Genomic DNA, 25,895 nt, shown 5'->3' with positions numbered 1-25,895 from the left:
CAATGTTAGGGCTGGGTTTTACATTCTCCCCCCCTTAAAGAAATTTCGTCCCCGAAATTGAAAGCGTACCTGTGTTTCCAAAGAGGTAAGGAAACTTCTCCTTCATATCTTCTTCCTTCTCCCAAGAAGCTTCTTCAGGGGTATGGTTCTTCCACCGAATCTTCACCAAAGGAATCATGGAATTTACTAGTCTTACATGTGAAATTTTTGTTTGAAGCCCATTATGGATAGGAGGAAATTCAACAACAAAATCAGGTGTATACCCCATTATGCTTAGAAAGTATTACAAAGTGCATAGGAGTCTGGATCATCTCCCCCGATAGGGAGCACTTTGTGCTCTCCAACGAGGCGACGACTATTGACCACAAATTATAAGGGTTCACAAGATTAGGGTGATGCTTTTTTTTAAATGTTTTATTATTTTTTACTTGTGGGTCCCACATAGTTCGTGGTTGTAAAATTGTCAGGGGAGCACAGAGTGCCCCCTTTCATGAAAAATGATCCACACTCAATGCATAGAAGCTAAGATAGGAGAGAAAAGTACAACCCAGGTGAGATGCCCAGAGGCAAATTATGACAAGCTTTGTATCCCATCTCATGTGGACAAATCTTCTCTTTATTATTGTTCGAAAGATGGTGTGATGTGCTATGTGAGTTTGTTGTTCTAGGACCTGAGAATGTGTACTCTTACAGGACTTTCTTCAAGTGCTTGGAGTTGGTCTTGAATGAGTGTGGGAGTGAATATTACAAAGTTTGAGTGTCCATAAATAAGACGTCTAAATTGACCATAACTCCTATAGTGGAGATCCTCTCCATTGATATAGCTACATTCATATGAGTGTGTGACCTACACTATCATTGTTTGAGACTAGCAGACCTTGTGAGTGTAATTGTATGAATGGAGGGCTAGGCTGAATGGAGACGATCTAGACTCTAACGCCTATGAATTGCATAAGTGACACCTTAATTGACAACTATAATAACATGAAAATAGGGAGCAAAATAAAGGGGTAATATGTAATTTCACAAGACAACGGTACCCTAGTCACATTAATTGCTTGGTATATTGGCATTGGTCTTAAAGAAGGATTATAAATAGTAGGTGAAATATCCCAACCAATAAATCAACAACTGTCAAGAGGTAACTAGAACAGCCCTTGTTTTAAGGTAGGGTGTTTTATTTTTGGTAAAAATGACAAGGGTATTTTGATAATTTTATTCAAGTGAACTACATTAAATCTTATCTTGTACCTGCATGTATTCTCTATTTCAATGGTGAGCTCTGCAAATTGATCACTCTGAAGTTCTGAATTTCAAGAATCAAACTTGGAGCTGGAGGTGTAATTTTCCCCAAAGAGGTAGGCCACTCGTTTCTCTAGATACCAAATTTTAATTTTCTTGTTCTTGAATTTTGTTGAAATACTGTTAAAAAAAATCTTTTGGAAAAGAAAAGAAAAAAGGAATTGGTAGAAGAGTTGAAGAAGGATTTTTATTTTTTTTGGTTTAAAGTGGTACGATTTCTATTTTGAAATTTGTTAAAGTTTGAGAAAATAACTTGTTCAGAATTTCAAAAAAAATTCATTACCATTGTGCAATAAGCATAATTACATGATTTTGTAAAAAATTGTATATGTTTAGTCACTCTAAGTTGTTGATTGTAAATGGTATAATGCAGGTACAGGGTTTACTCGAGCTTCGATAGGATGTCGCCATTGATTGCGTTGTTTATTTTTCTCATTTTTTCAGCATCAACTTGTCAGGATATTCTTCCTCGTAAGAATTAATCTATCTTAATTTTAGTATAATATTGTTAACTTGAATTTTGTTTAGAAGTCCTGATCATCTCTCCTGATGTTTTTTTTCACTGTACAATAGGGGTCCACATGAGAACCACCAGTCTCGCTTCAAATACATTTTGACAGTATTTAGAAATGGACCCCACCTCTATTGTATAGTGAAAAAATGTTACGGGAATACATACTTTGTTTGGTGGGTTGATTTATGATCTTGTTTGACTTCATGGAAAATGACAGGGGCAATTGTGACTACTGGAAGTGGGGTCGACATAGGGGTATGCTATGGAATGGTAGGGAATAATCTACCAGCTCCTCTCGAGGTGGTCAAGCTCTACATCAGGCATGGAATTGCAAAGATGAGACTCTTTGACCCAAAACCTGAAGTACTCGAAGCATTGAAGGGTTCTGGAATCCAACTCTCCTTAGGTGTACCAAATGGTGATCTTCCCACCATTGCAAATAGCCCAGAAGGTGCTCGATCTTGGTTCTCAAAGAACATCGAGCCTTACCGTCAAGGCATTGAGATTGGTTATATTGTTGTTGGCAATGAGGCAATGCCAGGCCAGTTTGGCTCTTACGTTGGCCCAGCCATGCAGAACCTCAAAGATGTTCTTCTTCAAAATCAGCTAACAGGCATTCAGGTCACCACCGCGGTAAGCATGGTCGTTCTTGGTGCCTCATACCCACCATCATCAGGTGCCTTCGGAGACGACGCAGCAGCTGGCATGCGTTACATTCTGCCATTTCTAGCTAAATATGGTGCACCCATCATGCTCAACGTATACCCTTACTTTGCCTATGCAGCTGACCCAACACACGTCCGGTTAGACTATGCACAGTTCACTGCTACTAGTCCTGTTGTGCAAGATGGAAACCTGAGCTATTACAATCTTTTTGATGCAATGGTGGATTCTGTTATTGCAGCTATGGAGAAAATGGAATTCCCTAACACTCCTGTTGCTATTTCTGAAAGTGGTTGGCCATCTGCAGGAAATGGGAACTTAACAACACCACAGTTGGCTATGACTTACAATAAGAATTTCATGAATCACATCATCAAGAATCAAGGAACACCAAGGAGGCCCAACACACACACTGATGCCTATATGTTTGCAATGTTCAATGAGAATCTCAAACCAAATGGGCAAGAGCAACATTTTGGTCTTTTCTATCCCAACATGAATCCGGTCTATCCCATCTTCTGATAGTGTTGTAGCAACTAGTGCTGTAGTTATGACCATTGAAAAGAAAGAAACTAATAATACAAAATTTTCCCCTTGTTTGTTGGATTGAGTTAATCATGGCATCAGTAATTTTAATCAGGTTATAGAATGATACAACTGAAACTGATTTTAATAAGAATGTCAAACATGACCGTAATGGTGTATGATAAGGTGCCAAAAGCAACCACCAAAGAGAGATTAAAATCTCATGTTTATTACAAATTTTGCTTTTTGAACAGGTAGTGAGAGATTATTATGTATAACACCAAAGAGAGTCGAAACCTAAGCCCTTGAGTAGGGTGTTGGTCATGTATCACTCCAAACTTGAATTTTCTCTCTGTTTCAACCCTCTATATTAAATGATTTAGTAGAAATTTCTTACCTTCCATGATACTTTGCCATGCCCAAGAAGGTTGGTGGCCAAGAGATGCTTTTAAGAAAGATCCACGAGAGAAATAAATTGCTTTTATAAATTTTGCCCACGATAAGTCAGGGTTTTCCACAAACGATAAGCCACTTTTGTGAGTAAGGCTATGTTTTGTTTATTTGGGTCTCTATAACCCAACACACCGCTATCTTTTAGACAAACATAATCTATCCCAAGATACCCAATGAATCTTTGATTTTCCTCCTTTTTCTCCTCAATAGAATTTCGTTGAACTTTTACTCATCTCATCATGCACTGCCTTTAGTATTTTAAAATCGGAGCCTGCGAATTGGGGAAGGGCAAACGTTACTGATTTGAGCATGGTATCTCTTTCTGGATGAGATAGAAGTCTAAATTTCCAGCTTTCCACTATTGAATGCACTCTATCCTTCAAATATGAAAAACTCTCAACTTTAGAACTTCCTATCAACTTTATAACTTCCTATTTTAGGGGGGAGACCCAAGTACTTTATAGGCTCTTTCTTGTATTACTACTTTAAATACTCTTGAAAACCACTTTTTGAACTTGGCAGGGGTGTTTGGGCTAAAAATAATACTTAATTTGTTGATGTTGATATCTTGACCACGACACCTGTAATGTGTATTTGAAATTATACACAGCCTCTAAGTTCACCTCAAAAAATAACAAAGTGTTGTCAGTAAATAATAGATGTGAAATATGTGGGGCCTTATTTTTTCACTTTTATCTCTCTAATTTTGCCTTCTTCCTATTCCTTTCTAATTAGGGCACTCAAACCTTGAGCACATAATATAAAAATGACTAGTGAGAATAGGTCTCCTTGCCAAATTTTTCTAGAGGAATAATTGAGCTACTAATGTTCCCAATTGATCAAACAATTTTATATGATGCTATTCATCACCATAGTTACCCAATAATTATCAAAACCAAATTTTAGCAAAATCGCTTTAATGTAAGATCATTCCAACCTATCATATGCCTTTTTCATATCTAACTTGAGTCATCATAGCTTATTTTTGCCATTCTTCCTTTTTTTGATATAATGGAAAAGCTCACGGGGCATGAAAATGTTGTATGATATGGGATGGAAATGGAATGAAAGCTGATTGTATTAAACTAATCAGCTCTAGAAGTATATAAGATGGAATAAAAGCTAATAGTATTGGACTAATGAGCTCTAGAATTATATATTGGAGTCTGTCAGCAATGACTTTTGATACTACCTTAAGTGGTACTATAGTACTATTTTTCGCACATCATGAGATGCTATTGATATGAATATAATTATCAAATGCATCATTTGCCATTTGTCAAGCTGGGTGGAGCTCATATGAGAAAATACACAAATTAGAGTGTGGATCATCTCCTTTGACATGGAATACAGAGTGCTCTCTTAACAGCTTTACAATCACAAATTATGTAGGACCCACAAGTAAAAAATAATAAAGCATTAAAAAAAATCATCGCCCTAATCCTGTGAACCCCCTGTAATCTGTGGTCAATAGTCGTCGGAGAATACTCCCCATCAAGGGAGATGATCCTGACTCCATGCATTGAGCTAAACAAAATATAGTTTTGAAATTGGACGTGCTAATAATCCAACCTCTTTTGAGTGGGGAGTGAGAAAATTCCACTCCAATTCAAGGAAAAGAAAAAAAATTACATTCATACATTTCTGATTTTCACTCAAAAAGAGGATTTTCTTCTAATTTTCACTAAAAAAAGAGGATTTTCTTCTAGATTACTAGATAGACAAGATCATATTAGGCACATGTCATTATTAATCAAAGCGGTTAGAAAATTTCCTTTTACCCAAAAAAAAAAAAAAAAAGTTAGAAAACTTCCTCTTGAAAAGAGCTTCTCCTTTTATTTTCTTATTTTTCCGCGTTCTACCGTCACTAACATTTATTTACGGGAAAGTACACTGTATTTCGGAGTGTAAACCCTAAAACGTTATTGATCTTTCCCTCCGTGTAGCGTCCGGCGTTTGCAAGCCAAAGACAAGTTTTGCAGTCGCGACTGGTTAGAAAAATTCCTGGTTTCCCCTTAGTTTGCATCTCTGATTCTCTTCCTCTCCATCGATGGCGAAGAAGCGAAAGGTTGGCGACGAGGTAGACATCTCCGTCGGTGAACCTGATTCGAACGACGAGGAGGAAACGGAAGAAGACGTAGAAGAAGTAAAAGAAGCAGCATCAGAAGAAGAAGAAGACCTAACGAAGCTTCTGGAGCCGTTCAACAAAGAACAACTAATCGAACTTCTTCGCGTGGCAGCCACGAACGATTCGAAAGTACTTGAAGAAATTCACCGAATCGCGGACCGTGATCCTGCTCATCGTAAGCTTTTCGTCCATGGACTTGGGTGGGAGACTACCTCGGCAACGCTCTCCGAGTTCTTCTCTCAATATGGCGAACTTGAAGACTGCAACGTCGTTGTGGACAAGGTTACTGGTAAATCGAAGGGTTATGGCTTTTTGCTCTTCAAACACCGTCAAGGCGCTCAGAAAGCCCTAAAAGAGCCTCAGAAGAAGATAGAGTCTCGGATGACTGCGTGCCAACTTGCCTCTGCTGGTCCCGTCAATATGTCCCAATCGAGTTCAGTTTCGCATACGCAACAAACGCAGCATCCCTCGAACGATGTCCTATCAAGGAAAATTTATGTTGGTAATGTGCATTCCGATATTCCTGCTGATCAATTACATGCTTTCTTCTCCAAATATGGGGAAATCGAAGAGGGTCCTCTAGGGTTTGATAAAGTGACTGGAAAATCCAAGGGTTTTGCTCTTTTTATCTATAAGACCGTGGAAGGGGCAAGAAAGGCTTTAGAAGAACAAAACAAGAGTTTCGATGGACACCAGTTGTATTGCCAAAAAGCGACGGATAGCCACAAACAAAGGTCTGCGGCTCCCACTAGTGGAAGCGGCGGCGGCGCCCCTGGAAATGTTCCCGGTGGTGGTGGCTTTAATAATTCAACAGGTTATGGCTTCAATGCACCTGGTGGTTCTGGTTTTGGAACACCTGGTAGTGCTGGATTTGGGGCTCCGGATGGGGCTATGGCTCAGCAGGCTACGGCCGCTTCTGCTGCGCAATACTTTGGTCAGGGACTCCTTGGTGGAAACCTGCCGTTTGGTCACGGGGTTCCTCCAAATCAGCAGGCGGTACTTGCTGTATTGGCTGCTGCTGGGCAGAATCCAGCTGCATTTGGAGTAAATCCTGCTGTCCTTGCATCCTTTAACCCAGCTTTTGCAGCTGCAATGAATTCGGCTCCACCCCCTGTTGCGCCAGCAACACAATCGACAATGCCCCAGGCAATGCCAGGATTTGGAATGGGGAATGCTGGTTACCAGAACCCACAAGCTTATCAAGTTAATAACTCTTATCAGGGTGGCTCCATGGGACAGGGTCATCAAGCTAGGCCACATTCTGCTGTTGGGCCAATGGGAGGATATGGTGGTCGCTAGGTATATTATCTCTCTTGATGTCTGTTAGTTCATAAAGTGGTCGCTTACCCTCTCCTGAGGTTTCTCGAATTCTTATTTATCGCTAATTTCCTCTTTACTTTGTTTTTAGTCTGATTATTTGGAACGAGGTTATTCGTGTTGCTTTAAAGGAAGGCGACTTTTGGGCCGTGGTCGCTTGGGGAATCAACGTTTCAGATGCATCAACCAATTATTCGGAAATGTTCAATTGCTTTTGTTTTCAATTTAAACTTCTACTTTTTGTGGATGTACTTCCTTTAGATTTTTGCCCTTGTGCATTTTCTTATTAGTTTTGCCGGTCTTGTAACAAATATTTTCCAATATCTTACATAAGCTTTTGATCGTGGCCTAATTTTTGGTGTTGCTTGGTGAAGATGTTTTTGAATGTGGCTTACTAAATATGGCTGCTTTGATTTTTTCCCCCCCGCCTGTTCTCTGCTTACTGGATTATTATTATCACCAGCATTCTTGAAAAATTATTTGTGGTCAGTGATATCCAGTGCTCTTTTTGGCATCCAATGTTCTGGAACACAAATATTAATTTCGTCCATCGGCCTTGAGCTGATTGTTAACCTTTGATTTAGCGTTGGGTATGTATGTGGTGTACACTTGATTCTCATTGCTGGTACGACTTTGGCAACACTCAATAGGTCTTAATTCAGTATGGCCTGTCTCGCACAACCTGATCACATTATCAATTCACATGCTTGATGACGGATGATGCCTTCATAATGAATGGGGAGATTTGTTGATCAAGTTCTCCATATTGGACCACCGAAGGAGTATGTACCTCATAAATTCCAACTGTGAGACATTCTAAGCTTCTTATTCTTGTTTTTGCATGCAACTGCATTTAATCATTTAGATATTTAACTGGTGGTGCCTATGTTGTCTATTTGACAAATGGAATATTTGTTGCTCAAGACTTCATCTTATTACGCTAGGTTGTGGTCTGAACTCCAGTTTTTTGATGGGTAATTGGTGAACAGTTTGCAGAGATATGCAGAAATTTATAACTTCTATTTTATTGTATTTTGTTTATTATGTTAACTTGCTCATAATTCTATGATATCATGGTATGCTTGTTTGGCAATTGTGTGGCCTAGTTAAATAGGCTAGTAGTTGATATTCTGTTTTTCTGTTTTGTTGTAAGGGGATTTATTTGTTCTATAGCCAACTTGAAGCCATTTCGATATCTAAATATCCTTAGTTTCACCTATTTTCTACTCATCTTATATGGAAACTTATTTACATGAATTTATTTGGAGATCAAGTTCTTTTCTTGGGATATCTGAATAGGACGTGAAGTGCATTTTATTTGAATTTTTGCTCAAGTGAAGGAAAAAAAATGCAACTGTTTCGTGTGTTGTCTCCTATTCCAATCTCTTTTCAGCACCCTCAAACTGTGGAGCTATAATATCTGTTGGTGATGGAACCTAAGTATACTCGCCCGATTTTCAATTCTTTTTCCATATAAATTATTTTCACTGAGCATCAGTATCTGTTTTGTCTCCTAGGCTTGAGATTTTGCTGGTATTCAATGGCATTAATGTAATCAAATCTTTACATCATTTGGATATCAGATTCTTCCAATGGGGTTTACAAGCACAACCCACAGCGAAATCATAATGCCAAGCTGCTTCTTACTAGAGCATAACCTGTATTTATAGGGAGATAAAACAGGAACATTGGAGAGAAAGCTGTTTTTAGGAAGGATTCTAAGAGATGTACCGTATCATATTGTATTGGAGAGAAACAAGACATGGGAGAGACACAAGATACTCTGGATATGGAAATGCTTATCATACCATATCACATTGGGGAGAGTGGTTAGCTTATCATACCATATCATATTCGGGAGAGATAAGTTTAATATGTTTGAAATTGGTCAAGAAACTTGTTGAAATGCTTAGGGTATATGCAAAGCACTTTTTCCACCATAAATAAAAGCAACTTGAGGAAAGGAGAACAAAGTATGATGAGGCAAAATATTGTATAGATGGAGAACAAAATATGATGAGGCAAGTGCATTCAATGGAACTTGGAAGAAGCAACTTGAAGAGGAAGAAATTGTGTAAGAAGGGAAGGATGAAGATGCGAAGACAACCATGCTATGCTGTTTTACCTCACTGGTGACATTATACAAACTCAAAATTAGACTCATCAATTCATTTTAAATAATTTCGACAGTAACTTCATGCTTAAAATGTCTATTCAGTATTCCTAAACTGATGGGTGGCAAATAAATAAGTTGACCATCAAACTGATATGGGAAGTTGGAAAGGAAAATTACGTGCAGGATTTTAATAAGATTTCATATAACAGCAGGTGCCAACGTGGCATAATAATTGCAAGACAAAAGAAAGATAAATTAAAGAGGGATGGGTTGTTCTACATACGATACGGTAGTTGTGCGGTTCTAGATTGGTAGGAGATCAGGTAGAAGGCAATAAACCGGGATCTGATATGAACAATAATTTTGTATTAAGGCATAGTATTAAATTTTGCCAAAATCTCTGTTTTGGAAAGTACCGAAACGAAATGGGGGTCGAAATGGATTTGTGCAATATTGGACAAAATCTCATTGCTGCGAGATATTTCAACCCAAGTTGCTTATATAGAGGTCATTTCTATGAAATTTCGCTCCTTTTGGAGCGAAACTTCACTAGAGCCTCCTTTTGGGTATTGTTGTGCTCTAGACTCTAGTGTCTCATTTTTGTGATCTGGGAATTGATCTTTGTCATTTTCCGCGTATTCTTATGTGGATCTTGCAGGCAAACGTGTGCATCAGGCGAAGGAAATTCCGAGACCCAAAATAATATAAGGCCTTTACTAGCTTGGGGGGCATTGCTATACCCAAGACATGGAAATAATATATGTTGAACATTGTGGGCTCGTCTACAAACTCACAATGTTGAATTTTTTACGCAAAGTGAATTATTGTTTATTTCAGTGTGGATGAGCATGGAAATAATATATTCATATTTGTTAAAATTCATGTTCCAGACTTCTGGTTTCGCTTGCATGACCAAGCATGTGCTGATCAAGAACACTACTTTACGTAGGTTTAGGCAAAATAACAGTCTCATTGTGTTAATTGGCCTTAGGGGTGTAAACGGATCGGATTCGGATCGGGTAGTGGTAACACCATATCCACATCCTATTATATTCGGACATATTCGAATAATATCCTATCGGTTTTCGGACGAATTTAGTCGGATTCGAAGGATAATCAAATAGTTATTTTCTTAAGTAGATTCTTATAAATGAGCATGAATACAGTTTTAATACAAGTTTTTGACTACCTGTTGACAACTTTACCTTTTTATTTGTAAGGATTAGGTTTGAAATTTAAGAATTTAACAACTTTGGTAGTTATCTTAGTAGAAAATCTAGAAAAATAGTCACATATCTCAAGTAAAAAATTAGGAGGATAAGAAAAATACATCCAAATGAGTAACTTAATCGGATAATTTAATCGGATGGATAATAGTCGGTAGGAAAGGGGCATACCATATCCGCATCCGCCTAACAGATTTGTACACTGCTAAATGGATGCGGATGCGAATTCGGGAGCGAATTTTGGTTATTCATTTACACCCCTACCTCAAATTAGGTTAGAAACCGAAAACTAGATCAAAATAACACCAAAAAACCACAAACATTCAATCGAAATTAAAAAAGAGTAAAAGAAAAAGGAAAAGGGTTTTTTGCAAGGTGCCCATTTAAGTGGGCTTGTAATTCCTAATTGCCGACTTAGGTGCGCTAAATTGCACGGCGCCCACTTTCACCATTTTGCATAATTCCAATTTAAGGACCTTTAATGGTCAAAGCTTTGACCATTACATTTGTTGTTCAAATGACTCATATACCCTCCTAGGTGTAAAAAGACCAAAATACCCTCATAAGTTTTCCTCCCATTTTGCTCCTTGGGGGGGGGGGGGGGTGAAGGGATTCTCCCTTTGCCCCCATCTTCCTATAGCTCATTGGAAACCCCACCACCACCCCTCCTTTGTTGCTGGAAAGTGCTGACTAGCAAGAAATTTACATCCCCTATGGTCGGAAATCCCTCTCTATTGCTTGGAATCTCCCCCGAGACCTGAAAATCCATAAATGTTCCGCTTATTTACTCCGTCTATGGGTCTCAATAGTTCCTAGTTCCTATATTTCCTTTCTTTCTTCTCGTATTTGGGTTAGGGTAAGGACTAGGTTTTTCTTTCGTCCTCAATGGAAGAGATTATAGAGGGAGTGAATAACATCACCATCGTCGTCTTGCACAAGAAGAACTGGATTCACCAAGGTAAAACCTAAATTTAAACTGTGTTTTATCTGCGATTGAATATAGGAAAAATATTTCTCTTCACCATCGTCGACTTGCACAACAAGAATTGGATTTAGGTTTCCAACTCTAAGAAGCCCCTCTTCTTCTATTTTATGTTAATCTTGCCCCGATTGAAAATAGGAAAAATCTCTCTTTACCATCGTCAACTCGCACAAGAAGATTTGGATTCGGGTTTCCAACACTAGGATGCCCTGAATTTCAAATCATTCCACTGTAAACAAAAGAAGACCAAGAATAATAGAGCAGATCTGTTCCAGCTCAAGGATTTTGTGGTTTCAGAGCAATACGGAGGGATTAATTTTGATGGGTTGTTTATTTTAGTGGGTCGAGCACAGGTTTCTTTTTTCTTCTATGAAAACCCACTTTAGAAAGAATTCCATCTCTGGAAATTCTTGTGCCTTTGGTGGTGGTTCAATGGAGACAACTGATCTGAAGGGAGTTGGTGATCGTCTTCTTAGATTTTTGGTTGGCGGAGAGATGGTGGTGGTTTTCTTCTTTGTCTTCTTGCCGGCAGTAGAAGACAGAACCAGAATGTGAAGGATTTTTTTTTGTAAAATTTGAAAATATTATGTTAGGTTTTACCTCAGCGGGAGGGCATTTTAGTCATGTTGTATGGTGAGGGGGAATATGAGTCATTTGAACAACAAATGTAACAGTCAAACTTTGACCGTTAAGGGTGGATAACTTGGAATTATGCAAATGGTGAAAGTGGGTGTTGTGCAATTTTAGCCCACTTAAGTGGGCTGTGAAGAATTATAGACCAACTTAAGTAGGCGCCCTGCAAAAAACTCAAATTTTTTCTTCTAAATTTTGGTAATTCGCTTGCAAAATTTTTAGCTATGATTTAAGGTCAATTTGAGGTCAGGTTGGGCTCTGTCGGTGTTGGGAAGTGGAATAGTGAATGTTTCTTGGAACTTTGATGGTGTTACAGTGCTGGATGAGAGTGGCAAAAACTGGCTTTAGGGTTTTGTGTTCTTAAAGAGGAAATGTAGGGTTTTTGTAGGGTTTTGAGGGCTGGGTTTAGATCAAGTGCTCCTGGGGTGGGGTGAAATTTGGTCCTAAGATGGAGTGTTTTGGATGATTGTCATGGTCTGTACAGGTTTAGGGTTTTTGGATGATCTCCTAAGATGGATGGAGGGATCAAGGTTGAGATGGTTGGATGAATCTAAAGAATTCAGAAAAAATATGCTGATGTCAATAGATGGTTGGATTGGTAGATTGTGAAGAATTTGGGATGATGTCAGGAAATGGTTGATAGCCTGCACAGGATTTAATCCTTCGGGGGTTTGGGATGATCTTCCCAAGATGGATGGAATACCAAGGGCAACACCGTTGGTTCTGATTGTGAAGAATTTGGGATTATATGCGCTGACCTGCCTCAGCAGTCTTTTAAGATGATGAAAAAAAAAAAAAAAAGAAAGGAAGGAAGAAGACAAAAGGGGCTACAGCTGTTGGGTGGGCAGAGAAGAGAGACTTGCGGCAGTACCTGTTGTTCTTTGTAACTGTTGCTGATCGTTACTTGCATAAGTCCTAGTAAAATGGATGTTTGGAATCAATTGATTATAATTAAAGCATTATGCTGGTCTCTCCTAGTAAAGTGGATCATGTTGCAGTCTATTGATCTAAACTGATGCATTATGCAGGTCCTGTTGATGTTTATGGGGTCATCTTAAGATCATCAAATGAGTTACATCTCATATATTTGTTTCGTGTTTGAATATTGTATTACTTTAGCATGGATTCATCTCCACTAGTATTACAGATGATGAAAATTGACATTGGTGTCAGTATAATGTCAAGAAATGAACTCATTTTATCTGTTTTGTAGGATGAAGTATTATATAGTACTGTGGTGTTTTTTCTTCTCAGCTTTTCTTTTCTAGATTACTATATTAATTTAATGGGGAGGCTTTCTTGGTGAAACAGATCACTCCTAAGCTGGAGAATCATCTAGAAGCAGCTATTGCAAGTTGGATTCAGATGGGGAGGCTTTATTTCTTTTGACTTTCCTTTCTTGAATTCAGATCTTGTTCCAATTTGAATCAGTTGAGACTCATCTAGAAGCATCTGATACACTGGCAGCTCTTCCCAGGCCATCCTTGAGGCAAAGCTGGTTCAGAAGCTATAAGTTAAACCATCCAGGAAAAGGCGTGGAAGGATTCACTGTAATGAATCAAGAAATGTATGGAACCCCTTGAAGTTGGACGCAGAAGTCAATGTCAGAAAATTGGAAATTGTTTGCTTTGTGAAAGATGTGTAATTTGCAGGTTGTTTACTAGGGTAGTTCTTTGGAAACTCAATAACGGGTCTGGATTGGGTTGTACAGACAGTTTGCTTCTATGTTCAGCTGTTGGGTTTCCTTGCAGCAGTCTGAGGCATCATCTATGGACTTCTTCAGTGAGTAAAAAGTTCAAATGAATCTCGTCAGGCTTGAAATCTCACTGGTCAACCATTGCCTTTTCCAGGAATCTTGTTCTGAGGTCGGATGGCATGAACACCCACAGGATGTAGGTCTTGCGGCTGGAAAGAGAACCGTTTAAGGTCAGAGCAGAAACCATTTCTTAGTTCGACAGTATTTTTTCACAGCCGACGTTCAAATATATCTATTAAAAATTCAGTTTTGGGATCTTTGTGTTTTTTAAACAAACATAAAGTGGGGTGCCATTGTTTTAAGGCCTCCATTTTGGGGTGTCAATGCAATTTACTCTATTATTGTTTTAATTAGATATATATATATATATCTAATTAAATATATCTATTATAAAATGGGTAGAGTCAAGATGAAGGAGGATATAGTTTTATAGGCTTTGGCTCATCTTGTTCTCTCTTTGGGCGTTTAATAGAAATTAGCGAGATAAATATTTTTTTAATTAGAGTTGATTTTTTTCCAAAATATAAAATATTGAATAATGATGAGAAAAGTTATTTTATGTCACTTAAGAAATCTTGTTTTTATCGCGTAAAAATAGTTCCACTGTTTTATTTACACATAAAAATAGATTACCTTTACTAAAAATAGAAGATATTGTATCCAAATTTTTTTTTTTAAATGAGGGAAGCGTTACCAATTTATGAGTCAAAGCGGAACTTTCGCACTATTTTCAAACAAAACAAGATTCCATATATGCAAAAGTTTCTGTTTCATTTTCTTGCTTTTCGCGAAGAAAGTTTTTATTCTTTAAATGCATTTTTGACATGCTTTTCGCGAAGAAAGTTTTTATTCTTTAAATGCATTTTTGACATTCTTATACGGTTGGGAGCAATTTTGGGTTAAGTTTAACGGTTTCGGGCATAAATATACCTAGTCCAAACACAGCCCGTTAACAAAATAATAGTTTTGGGCTGGTTTAGATTCAGGCTAACTAACGGTTTAAACTAAATGGTTTATACTCGAGTTGATTAACAGTTTGGACTAACAATTTATGATATGTAAGAAAAAGAACAAAAAGAAATAGTTGAGCATTTTGCAGTAAGAGCCAAAATTCTATGGAAAGCAAAATTGTTATTGATCAATTCTCATTAAAAATGAAAAGTCATTCTACATTACTTAATTTAACTTGATATGCAAAGACATACACTTCTGGATTGGATAAATAGTTACTTAATTTAAACAAACTTGGTACATTCAATTGAGCATCCATACTTAATCTTTCTAATTGTCCTTTACAAGTAGTAAAAGACTGTTTGATTTTTGAATTCATAATATATTTTTTTGATAGTCTATACCAAAGTTACCTAGTGGTAATATGATGATTCAAACAATATTTAATGTAAAACTATAAAACGTGTTGTAAAACGGTTTATAACAGGTTGCGGTTTGGGTTCGGATTGGTGCAGGCTCTGCCACCCTAAGCCCAAACACGACCTATTAAGGTTCGGTTTGGGCTATAACGGGCCAATCCGGTTTGGTTTTAACGGTTCAGACTGCAATTTGACACCCCTAATTTTCATCGTTTTTCACAATTCCTAGGTGTTCAAAGTAAGGGTGTAAATGGATAGACATTATCCGATTAAGTTATTTATTTGTATTTATTTCTCTTATTTTTATGATTTTTTACTTGAGATATGTGACTATTTTTCTAACTTTTCTACTAAAATAACCACAAAAGTTGCTAAGTTCTTAAATTTCAAACCTAGCCTCACAAATAAACTAGTAAAAATGTCTATAGGTAATCAAAAACTTGTATTCAATCTGTATTTATGTCCATTTAGAATAATCTCTTTAAGAAAATAACTATCCGATTCGAATCCGATTGAATCCGCCAAATATAATAGGATGCGGATATGGTATTACCACTATCCTATTCGATCCAAATCCGATCCGTTTACACCCTGCTTCAAAGTATATATATGATTACACAAGAAAAAAACACATTGATCTAACATCCATATGTATCGTATCAGTTGTATCCAATATCGTCTCTCTTTACAACTCCAAATTTTCCCAACAACTACTCCGCTTTGAGAGCTTTAGATCTGTAGAACTGAGTAAGTTGTTCTTTTCCTTCCCACCCTGACGGCTCGGATTACCCGCGCTCTGAAACTTTCTCAGATAGGCTTGCCACTCATCTTCACTCCATCTTCCACTCCTGTTCTTTTTCCTTCTACTTAATCAATTGGGTGATGATAACTTGAATTAATCTCTAATGGGAACACAAATTTTAATTTTTATCTATTAATTCCATATTTTATTGGGTTTATTTCTATTCGAATCTCCAAGGCATTTTTTCTTCTGATCCCACTTTTTAGTGGGATCGGTGAAAATTTGGGCGATCTTCCATTTTTTCTATGTGCAACTGAATTGGGTTTAATGCTGTTGTCCAAATCCTACTTGGGAAACCCAGTTTCATCTGCGAATTGACATTTCGTTCACTGAGTTTATTTATTTATTTTTTCCTGAGATGTTCATCGAGTGTTTATAGCAGTGGATGGGGCGAAGAACAATGGTGTCGCCAAGCAGACGTCACACGGCTCATTTCCCGGCTTTTGCCAGGCAGGGATCTCTCTACAATCTCAGCATCGATGCTGAGGTTCAAACCCAGTTGGAGAATTCTGGAAAAACCATGGATGGTTTGAATCTAGATGAGCTGCTAAAGAGTGACGTCGCTACAGAACATGACCAGGTCGTTGAGAATGTTGCTGCTGTGTCTTCTTCTTCGTCGAATGCAGTTGCTCACAGGAATTTAAATTTAAATCGAACACTAAGTAGAGAAGCTGTAGATGATGTTTGGAAAGAAACTATTCATCAAGAGCAAGGAAATGCAGGTTATGAAGAATCAGTACAGAGGCAATCATCAACCCTTGAGGAATATCTTACAAGGTTGGGTGCCATTAATCAAGATGGTGTTGTTGATGAACAGAGTCTGGTTGTTACCGATTCCGTTGTTGCAGCAGCATATCAACAGCCAAATTGGTTTCAGTTTCAGATGGCTGCTGTTCAGCAACAACAGCAGAATTCAGTGTTTGATTCAAATGTGCCTCGTTCTGCATCAGTGTTTGGTGCTTCATCTGTGGATGTGGGTTACCATGAGAATCAATTGGCACTGTCAATGCCAGTGGCTATGCCTTTGGTGGCTGCCTCACCAGCAGAGTCACAGGCACCACCAGTTGACAGGAAACGACGCTTCACAGATGACATACTGGAGAAGACCATTGAGCGGAGGCAGAAAAGGATGATTAAAAACCGCGAATCAGCTGCAAGATCAAGGGCAAAGAAGCAGGTAGATATATATAAACTTGAACTCAAGCAGGTTCTTCTTTTGTTCCTTTTGGTGTTTGATATAGAGGCATTTTCTTTTGGGTGACAACAGGCCTATACAAACAAGTTGGAGCAAGATAAAGCAATTTTAGAGAAAATAAATAAGTCGCTTAACAATGAGAAGGTATGTTCATTTAAGCTGTTACCTCACTTGGATTAGCTGCAGATAAACATATATATGATCTTTCATTTCCTCCATTGTTTCTGAACTGTTTCTGAACTATTATACATGGATAGATAGCTTTGATTGCATTGAATTCTGATCATATAATGTGGAACTGGGAAGTGGCCTCTAGGAAAAACAAGAGTCTGTTATAGAGATAAATGTGTAAGCACATTCGAAGCATTCAAGAAATCCTGACGCAGATCAGTACTTAAAATATTGAGATAACCTGTGGAAGTAGGACATTCAAGAAGTTCTGGGGCAGATGAATACCTAGAATATTGAGAAAAGCTATGGAACTGGGTCTGTGAGGCTTGTTTGGGACGTATGAAGATTTGTGAAGTTTGCACACATGTTGTAGTAGGCAGCTGAATCATATGACACCACAGTGAAAAGCATTATGAACATCATTGTTTCTCAAAGGTCATTCTTGAGAGACAGCAGTGGCAAAGATTGACCCAAGAATAGGTTCCACTAAAAAGTTTGAAGTTTCATTTAGAGTAATCAAACCCCTCTTGTTGCTGGAAACCTTAGGAACAAGGTGAGCCTTATACCTCTTTAGAAAGCCATCAGTCTTTGGTTTAGTCTGTAAACCCTTTTGCAGCCTTTCAGATTCATGTGTTATGAGCAAGGGACAAGATACTAGGTAACCATTCTTTTGGACTGGTTCTTTAGTCATAGCAAATTGCCAAACAAGGATCTTTAGGGTTGCATACAATGTGGTCATGGAGGTGGGGAGGGGCTGTTGATAGGTAGGGGGATAGGCTAGGGAGGTTGGTTAACAAAAAGCAAGGTCCGAAATATCGGACAGTGTCGCTGTGTCCGTGACTAGCGACACCACCGACATGTCGACGACTTTTGGCAGGGGTATTGATGAAATTCGATCCTTGGTTTTAGGGTGTGTTTAGGGTCGTTTTAGCTTGAATTTTGATGTAGCCTAATTTGAGGCCAATAAACACATTGGAAGCATTATTTTGGCCTAAAACATCACTTAGTCTAAAGTTTCTGATTGGCACATGTCAGGCTATATGCAAGCAAAACTGAAAGTGTGGAAAACTCATATAAACTAATGTAAACATGTAAAGAGAGCACAAATACACAATTGGCGAATAAAGTATTAAAGTTTACAATTCATTATACAACTATGTTGAGTATGACTTATGTTTTACATTATGTTGCCAACAGACACGGGAGAGCCTGTAAAGGTCTTACGTCACTTTGGCAAAAATCGAATGAAAAATCGGTAAAAAACCAAATGAAATTCTGTTAAATATGGTGAATTTGGTGATATATCTTCGAAAAATCGACTTTTAGCGATATATTGCCGATTTTTCGACGATATATCGCTGACATTTGGTATATGTCATGTCACTGGGGGACGTGTCACCCCCCGTGACAGGGCGATATATTGCTGATACTTTGTTCCATGGCAAAAAATTGTAAAGAGTTTGAGGTTTGATAGGAAAAGTTGGAGAAGCATACATGTGTCTTAAGGGGCAGATCTGATGAAGAATAGATACATAATTGGTGGAAATTGGGGAGGCAAGGGGAACAGGAGTTGAAGGAGGCCGAAGGTGATGTAGTTGGGGAAGGAGGGAACAGGGAAATTGATGGAGGCAGTGGTAAGTGTTTAGATACTCTTGTATATCCCATTTCCTTGGCTGCAAAGTAGTGGAAGCAGCAATGGTTCTTTAGACATTTCTAATGAAGTGCATCCATGTTCCTACAAAATCCTCATTACTGATAGATAACACACGGGGAAAAGCAAAACAAAGCTGATCAGGGGCAAAACCATGATTCAACATTGGGGGCCGGATAATGAGAGTCTGGATCATCTTCGGATCGGGAGAGCATTAATGTTTTTTCACCACACATTGTATGGACCCATGTGGGATCCACTAAAGATCTTACCTTTGAATTATATTATCATGCTTAAACATGGCTTTCACATATTAAAAATATAGGTAATCATTAATAATAACATTTTTATCCCTAAAAAATAGAAGTAAATTATTTACAAAAAAATAAAAAGTAAATTAAAATATAAGGATTGTTAAGAGATAAATATCTTATAAAATATTTTTTAGTTTTAATTAGTATTTTTTATTTAAAAAGTCTTACAAAATCAACATTAAAGAGGGGAAAAGAAGATGATTTCAGATGCAAACCAAGCTAATCATGGTAATTAGTTACTTTACAAATTCTAAATATTCAATTCATATTATAAAAATCAAATAAAAAGAATAACAAAAAATAATTGAGAAAAAAAACCATATAAATTCAAATAAAAAATTAAAAAAAGAGAGAGAATAAAAAATGGAGAAAGAGTAAGAGAATAACTGATTGTAGAAAAGGTTTAGGAATAAACTCGTTATGTTTAACTTTTTCAAAATTTCCCTAAACCACGTGTGAAGAACCAAAAGAGAGAAGAGAATAAATAAGAATGGAAAGAGAGAATAAACAGGGGGAGATTTTAAAGATTGTAGAAGAGAAGAATTAAAAAAAAATAGATAAAATAACTAAATATTTTAAAAACCTCACATCCACAAAGGCGCTATCTTTTGCTTGTCTTGCCTCAATCCCTATCATCAGGATGGGTTCCCCAATCCCTATCATCAGGATTGATACATGTAGGTTATCCTCAGGGCGGAACCATGATTCAATATGGGGGCTGAAGAATGGAAGTCTAGATTAGGAAATCATTAATGTTTTTTTGCTATACATATTGTGTGGAATAAATAGGGATTGAGGAGTTAGTTTCTAATTAGAAATGACATTTTGAATATTTAATAAGATTATTTTTTTTCAAAAATTTCCTTTAACCCACGTTTATAGAAAGTGAAGAGAATAAATAGGAAGAAAAGATGTGAGAGAGAAAGAGGGGAGAATAAATAGGAGATGAGGAGTTAGTTTTTAACAAGGGATGACATTTATACTCATTATTTTACCTTTAAAAATTGTTCTCAATATTGAGAGGCAAATAGTGATACTTCACATGTGAGAAGAGAAAAAAGTGAAAAGATGAAGGAAATTAACATAAAAATATAAACATTAAAGGAATTGTAGTAAAATTTGAAAAATCCTTCGGATGCCCCCGGTCCCTTAGTGGCTCCGCCACTTGTTATCCCACAAAGATTATTTGTAAGGAAACCTAAAACCCTTTATATAATTATAATTTTAAACCAACACTAGTAATTGACTTAAATTCTGTTTAAATTATAAATATAATTCAATTATAATTATATGAACCCACAGAATAGAAGACACTCAAACCCAATAATCTCCATCTAGAAGAAAATCATTAATGATGTCTCTCGGCAATCACTCATCTATGTGTATTCGCCACACATTACCGCATGACCCACATTCCTCCAGGGATACTTTTGTTATTGTCATCACTCAACCAGCATGGCGTACACCCCCCCCCCCACCTGGGGTGTCCTGTCCGGCTCATTTCGGCTATACGACATAATGTGTCTCCACCTCTCATTCAGTCACAGCCAGCTCCGAGAGACCACTACCACTCACCAAATCTGAAACGAAAGTCACCTGCTTCTTTTTATATTTGCCTTTGTTTTGCGCTTGAAAATCTTGCAAGTTTTGCCTACCAGTACCCCTTGCCAAAGTGTCAACTGGAGTTCCACTTGTTTCAACACTCCCTACAAGCTTGTACAATTTACTAACCATCTTTCCCCGCATCACAACCATGGATCTCCTTAAAACCTTGAGAACTCCACCATCAAATGACCATTTGAAACCTTTAGAATCTAGAGTACTCAATGAAATTAGATTCTTTCTGGCTAAAGTGTAGTTGAACGGACATGCGAATAGGTTAGCTGAACAACTCTAAATATTCATTGTCATATTTGTTAAACTACATCCAATAAAATTTCTATTTTTTCTCCCCTTATTTATAAGGGTTTGTTAAGTTTAACTTAATATCATCGGTTATTGATTCTTAAAACCCCGAGAATTTCTTCTTCACTTTGTTTAAACACTAGGGTTTTGAGAGACTTCTGCTTCATTTGTTAAGAGTTCAACAGTGAAGGTTTTAAGAGAATTTCTTAGTTACTTGGTCAAGAGTTAAACCCCGAGAATTTCTTCTCTTTTTTTTTTGGTAATAAACAGTAGGGTTTTGAGAAATCTTCTGTTTGGTTACTTGAATCCAGAGATTTCATGAATCTGAGAATTATACCCGTTTGGTTGTAAAAATCTCTAGATTCATGAAATCTAGAGATTCACATTTTTACACTAAAAACGTGAATTTGTAGATTTATGGGTAAGGGGTGAAATCCAGAGATTTCAAAAAAGCTATACATTTGCACATTCACAAAAATCACGTCGATCAAATAGTTTTTTAGGATGAATCCACAAATTTCATTCCACAACCAAACATTTAATTTTATAAATTATGACTCTATAGATTTGAAATCTCTAGATATTTGAAATCTCCTGACTCATGTAACCAAACAGGCCCGAGAATTTAAAAAATCTAGAGATTTCAAGTCTATAGACTTCAAGTCTTTGGAGTCATGGTTCAGAAAATTAACCTGTTTGGTTAGCTGAATCTTTGGAATGAAATTTATAAATTTATCCTGAAAAAACATTTATTGAGTCATGGTTCAAATGTTTAACCCTTTTATACTAGGGGTGAATCCAGGGATTCACACAACCATAAATATACAAATTAACGTTTTTAGTGTAAAAGGATAAATCTCTAGATTTCATGAATCCAAGGATTCACACAACCAAACAAGTATAAATCTCCCATTTGTGAATCCAAAGATTTGAAATCTCTGGATTCATATAACCAAACAGGTCCTTAGTTACTTGGTCAAGAGTTAAACCGTGGAAATTTTGAGAGAATTATCTCTTCATTGTTGCACATCCTATTCTTTTGAAGAGAATTCTATAGGTATTTCTCTATTCTCTCTGGTTTTTGGTTTTTTTTTTTAAAGAATTTTTAGTGAAGCCGAAAGAGAAGTAACAAAAAAAAGAAGAAAAAGCCGTTACTCTAACCAACTAACCCGTAAATCAAGCATTGTTTTTTTCTTTTCTTTTTAAAAATTTAGCTGGTGAAAGACTATAACGGATCTGTTATGGTTTGAATTTGATTTTTGAATTCAAGTTTTTGAATTTAAGTTTTTAAATTTGAATTCAAGTTTTTAATTTTGAATTCAAATTTGAATATGCATTCTTTCAGCTGGTGATTGAAAATTAACTTAACTAACCCATAAATAATATGAAGAAAAATATGAATTTTTCGGACGATTCATATTTAGTTAATATAGATATGACGGTAGATATTTAGAACCGTTTAGTTAACATATTCACATGTCCGTTCAGCTACCACCTTCGTTCAGCTACCACCTTCCAAAAAAATATAGAAGTTTCAAATTTTAAAAAATCCGAAGGCTATGGCCCTCGGCTCCAACATGGTCCGCTACTATAGAACGCCCAAAAAACTTTATGGTGCGTTTGTTTGCTGGAATAAAGGTGAGGTGGGAAAAAAAGGGTCGAATTTTTTTTGAAAAAAACAAACTTTTTCTACTTTTCCCAATTGGTTTGCATGGGGTGGGAAAGTGAGAGACAAGCTTTCTTGAATCAAAGAAACTTGTCTGGTGAGGTGGCAGCACAACTTTCCCACTTCAAGATTTTTTAAAACCCATAAATTTGGTAGGATTTTGTGAAAAATTTTAAAAAAGTAAAAATATGGAATTCATTACTATCACTTTTCCACAAAACCTTTCTCTTTCCATTCCTTATCTCTCACCCCACTACGCATGGGGCTCACATTTTTTTTTCTCACCCCTTTTTTCCCACCGCACCTTTGCAAACAAACGCAGCTTTAGGAAACAATTTGATGTAAATTCGGTTAAAAAAAATCTTTCCATTTTTTGTCCTTTTTTTCTTCCAAGTTTCCAACCGAATCCTTTTATTTATTTATTTATTTTTTTTAAGTTTTTCAAACCAATATAATAAGCATTACGTTAAAACCAATATAATAATCTAAGAGTAAAATGAATTTTAGTAAGTTATAAATTAGTATTAATTTATGTGAGTAACAATGTGTTTCGAAGGGTATTTCAGGTCATTTTGACCTGAAATTTGACGTGTAGCCTAATTTGAGGCCAATAAACACATTGGAAGTGTTATTTTGACCTAAAACATCACCTAAAGATGGGGGGTTGTTGGTTCTGTAACTTCTATTACACTTGGTGGTACTAGTGGTGAAGGATCGAATGCCAATCCTCGTGTGAACACCTCACAATGTTAGGTGAGTCTAGAACTGGATTACTCATTTACTCTGGTGTGTTCGTGGAATCACGTGATGATGATGAATCCATCAGCAACCGTAAGAGATCCTAGACGACGAGAGTTCTCTGGATTTAGTACTCATGAATCCATGGGGTTTGTATGGACAGTTTCACTTACTTACTTTATGTGATTAATCTTAATTTGTGTTCTTTTCTATACTTCTTATAATTGGGATATAAAAACTACTTCAATTAACCTGGATTTAATTTCTATTTCATGACTATAACTTGTTATTTAATTTGGGTTAATGCTAGGAATGCATCTTGTTTTAAATTAATCAAAACAAACCCAATTCAACCACTACGGTTACCTGTTAATTTATTAGAATCATTTGCCTCCCTCATACTTGTTTGATTATCATTGCAGGAACTGCGGGAAGGTCAGTAACAGCCCGGCAATGGTGTTTTTCGCTGGACTTTCCCTATTTATCGCTAGAAGTCGGTGACATTTCGAGAAGTCGGCGATATATCGCCGACTTTTGGTTAATTCGGTGTCGCTGGGGGGTGTCGTGTCGCCCCCCAGCGACATGTCGATTTTTTCGCCGACACGAGGAACAATGGTTAAAACCACGTATGAAGAAAAAGTGAAAAAAAAAAAAAAAAAAACGGTTTTTTTTTTTTTTTTTTTCAATTTAATACGATCAAAGCACAAGAAAAAGTGGATAATTTTTTTACTAATCGTACCTTCCATCAATTCGTCGACGTCTTTCGTGTTTTCCTGACACTTATCGTCTTTGATATTACTTGTTCAATCACGAATAGAGATAAAACACAAACAAACAAAACCCTCACTGAATGTTGCCTTCTGTGATCTAACCATCTTACATTTCTACTCACAAATACCTACAATCTCTTCACTATATGACCAATGGATTGAGTAGTATTTTTAATTAAGAATGCAATTCAGATGAGTGATGCCAATAGATTGATTAACTCCCTTATGGTTCTGTTGGGCAGGAGATGGACAGGCGTTTTCCTTCTTCTTCTGAGCCTCGATATCAGCTTCGTCGTATCAGCTCAGAAGGATCATTATCGATACAGGCATGGATACCCATATCAATTTTCAGTTTATTGTTGAAATGAATTCTTTTAAAGAAGTGGGTCTAAAGATTTCAGTTGTTCTTACTTCTTTTTTTCTTCCTCAGGCTCCAGAATGGTAATGTGTTCTTCAACCAGGAATGCAAATTTGGTGTATGAACTGTGCCCGTCAACAAATAGAAGTTCGAAAAACCAAGGCATTAACACAGATAGTTTCTCCTCATGATGGCAGGTAAAGCCTTTGTCATGTTTTTCCATGGAAATTTTTGTTTTTTGGATGAGTTTTCCATGGAAAATTTTGTAACCGGAAGTCAACCAGCAAAAGATTGCTACTTGTTTCACTAATAAAAGATAGATAGCAAAATAATTTTCATGAAGATATCAAGCTGGGGCAGAATTCATCAATGGCGGATTCCCTTGAAGGGTGTGCAAAGATAGATGACATAATAATGGGTGAGGATAACTTATCAGAAGACACCCGGCGACCCCATCGATCTAAATCCTCTATTCGTATAGAGAGGAAAATTTTCAACCTACATGATGGGATGCTTGACATGCGTTCAATCTCAAAGCAAGATATGAGATATCGAGCAAGGACAGAACTCATCAACTGGGAGTTCCCATTAAGGGGTGTGCAGAGATAAGTGGACATAATAATGCATGGGTGAGGATACTGAGAAGACACACGGTGATCCTGTTGATCCAAATCCTCTATTTATATAATGAAGAAATTTTCCAACCTATATGGTGGAATGCTTGACATGTGTTCAATTTCAAAGCAAGATTTATTTTTTATTTTTATTTATTTGTTTATTTATTTTGGATAGTTACACATGATTATTGATATTAATTTATATTTTAGGGCCTGTTTGGTTACTTGAGTCTGTAGATTTCAAAAATCTAGAGATTTCAAATCTATAGACTTCAAATCTCTGGAGTCATGGTTCATAAAATTAACTGTTTGGTTAGCTTGAATTTTTGGAATGAAATTTGTAGATTTATCCTAAAAAAATATTTATTGAATTATGGTTCAAATGTTTAACATTTTGATAATATGGGTGAAATCTCTGGATTTCACCTCATACCCATAAATCTATAGATTCACATTTTTAGTATAAAAGTGTGAATCTCTAGATTTCATGAATCTCTAGATTTCATGAATCTAGGGATTCATACAATCAAACTACTAAATTTAAGATTTCAAATTTCTGGATTTCACACAACCGAAAAGACTAAATTTAAGATTTCAAATCTCTGGATTCATGAATTTAAGATTTATACCCGTTTGGTTGTGAAAATCTCTAAATTCATAAATTAGAGATTCATATTTTTACACTAAAAACGTGAATCTGTAGATTTATGGGTATGAGGTGAA

General features: G+C 36.8%; 3 protein-coding genes across 6 annotated transcripts; all 3 read left to right on the top strand.

The window, feature by feature from the left end:
* Positions 1-1,703: 1,703 nt before the first annotated feature.
* On the top strand, positions 1,704-3,001 carry LOC149009203 (glucan endo-1,3-beta-glucosidase-like). Its single transcript, XM_089160332.1, has 2 exons — positions 1,704-1,767; positions 2,046-3,001. Exons 1-2 carry the CDS (start codon positions 1,704-1,706, stop codon positions 2,999-3,001), a joined length of 1,020 nt encoding a protein of 339 aa, XP_089016458.1.
* A 2,305-nt stretch (positions 3,002-5,306) lies between these two features.
* LOC149009202 (UBP1-associated protein 2A-like) lies at positions 5,307-13,968 on the top strand. 4 transcript variants are annotated; one of them, XR_016174452.1, is made up of 3 exons: positions 5,307-6,884; positions 7,553-7,708; positions 13,171-13,968. XR_016174452.1 is itself a non-coding variant. In XM_089161557.1 (2 exons), the coding sequence occupies exon 1, from the start codon at positions 5,508-5,510 to the stop codon at positions 6,882-6,884; it is 1,377 nt and encodes a 458-aa protein (XP_089017683.1). In that variant the 5' UTR covers positions 5,307-5,507; the 3' UTR covers positions 7,553-10,303. The 4 variants fall into 4 exon arrangements, 2 of the variants coding, with proteins under 2 accessions (XP_089017683.1, XP_089017682.1); XR_016174453.1 differs by having other exon boundaries at positions 7,553-7,684; positions 13,171-13,967; XM_089161557.1 differs by lacking the exon at positions 13,171-13,968 and having other exon boundaries at positions 7,553-10,303.
* Positions 13,969-16,172: 2,204 nt separating this feature from the next.
* Positions 16,173-17,320, top strand: LOC149009201 (ABSCISIC ACID-INSENSITIVE 5-like protein 3). Its single transcript, XM_089160975.1, has 3 exons — positions 16,173-16,964; positions 17,055-17,126; positions 17,240-17,320. Exons 1-3 carry the CDS (start codon positions 16,173-16,175, stop codon positions 17,318-17,320), a joined length of 945 nt encoding a protein of 314 aa, XP_089017101.1.
* Positions 17,321-25,895: the final 8,575 nt, after the last annotated feature.

Source organism: Hakea prostrata, chromosome 7 (genome assembly GCF_041222555.1).
Source record: "Hakea prostrata isolate BN-2017 chromosome 7, UWA_Hpros_2, whole genome shotgun sequence".
Taxonomy (NCBI): domain Eukaryota; kingdom Viridiplantae; phylum Streptophyta; class Magnoliopsida; order Proteales; family Proteaceae; genus Hakea; species Hakea prostrata.
Note: the sequence above shows the minus strand (reverse complement) of the source record. Positions and strands in the feature narration are given on the sequence as shown.

Bases quoted from the DNA above. Each gene is read 5' to 3' on its own strand.
- LOC149009203 (XM_089160332.1), top strand. From the start codon at position 1,704: ATGTCGCCATTGATTGCGTTGTTTATTTTTCTCATTTTTTCAGCATCA. The intron at 1,768-2,045 runs TTCCTCGTAAGA...GGGCAATTGTGA, and splicing joins ATCAACTTGTCAGGATATTC to CTACTGGAAGTGGGGTCGAC.
- LOC149009202 (XM_089161557.1), top strand. From the start codon at position 5,508: ATGGCGAAGAAGCGAAAGGTTGGCGACGAGGTAGACATCTCCGTCGGT.
- LOC149009201 (XM_089160975.1), top strand. From the start codon at position 16,173: ATGGGGCGAAGAACAATGGTGTCGCCAAGCAGACGTCACACGGCTCAT. The intron at 16,965-17,054 runs GTAGATATATAT...GGGTGACAACAG, and splicing joins GATCAAGGGCAAAGAAGCAG to GCCTATACAAACAAGTTGGA. The intron at 17,127-17,239 runs GTATGTTCATTT...ATACATGGATAG, and splicing joins AGTCGCTTAACAATGAGAAG to ATAGCTTTGATTGCATTGAA.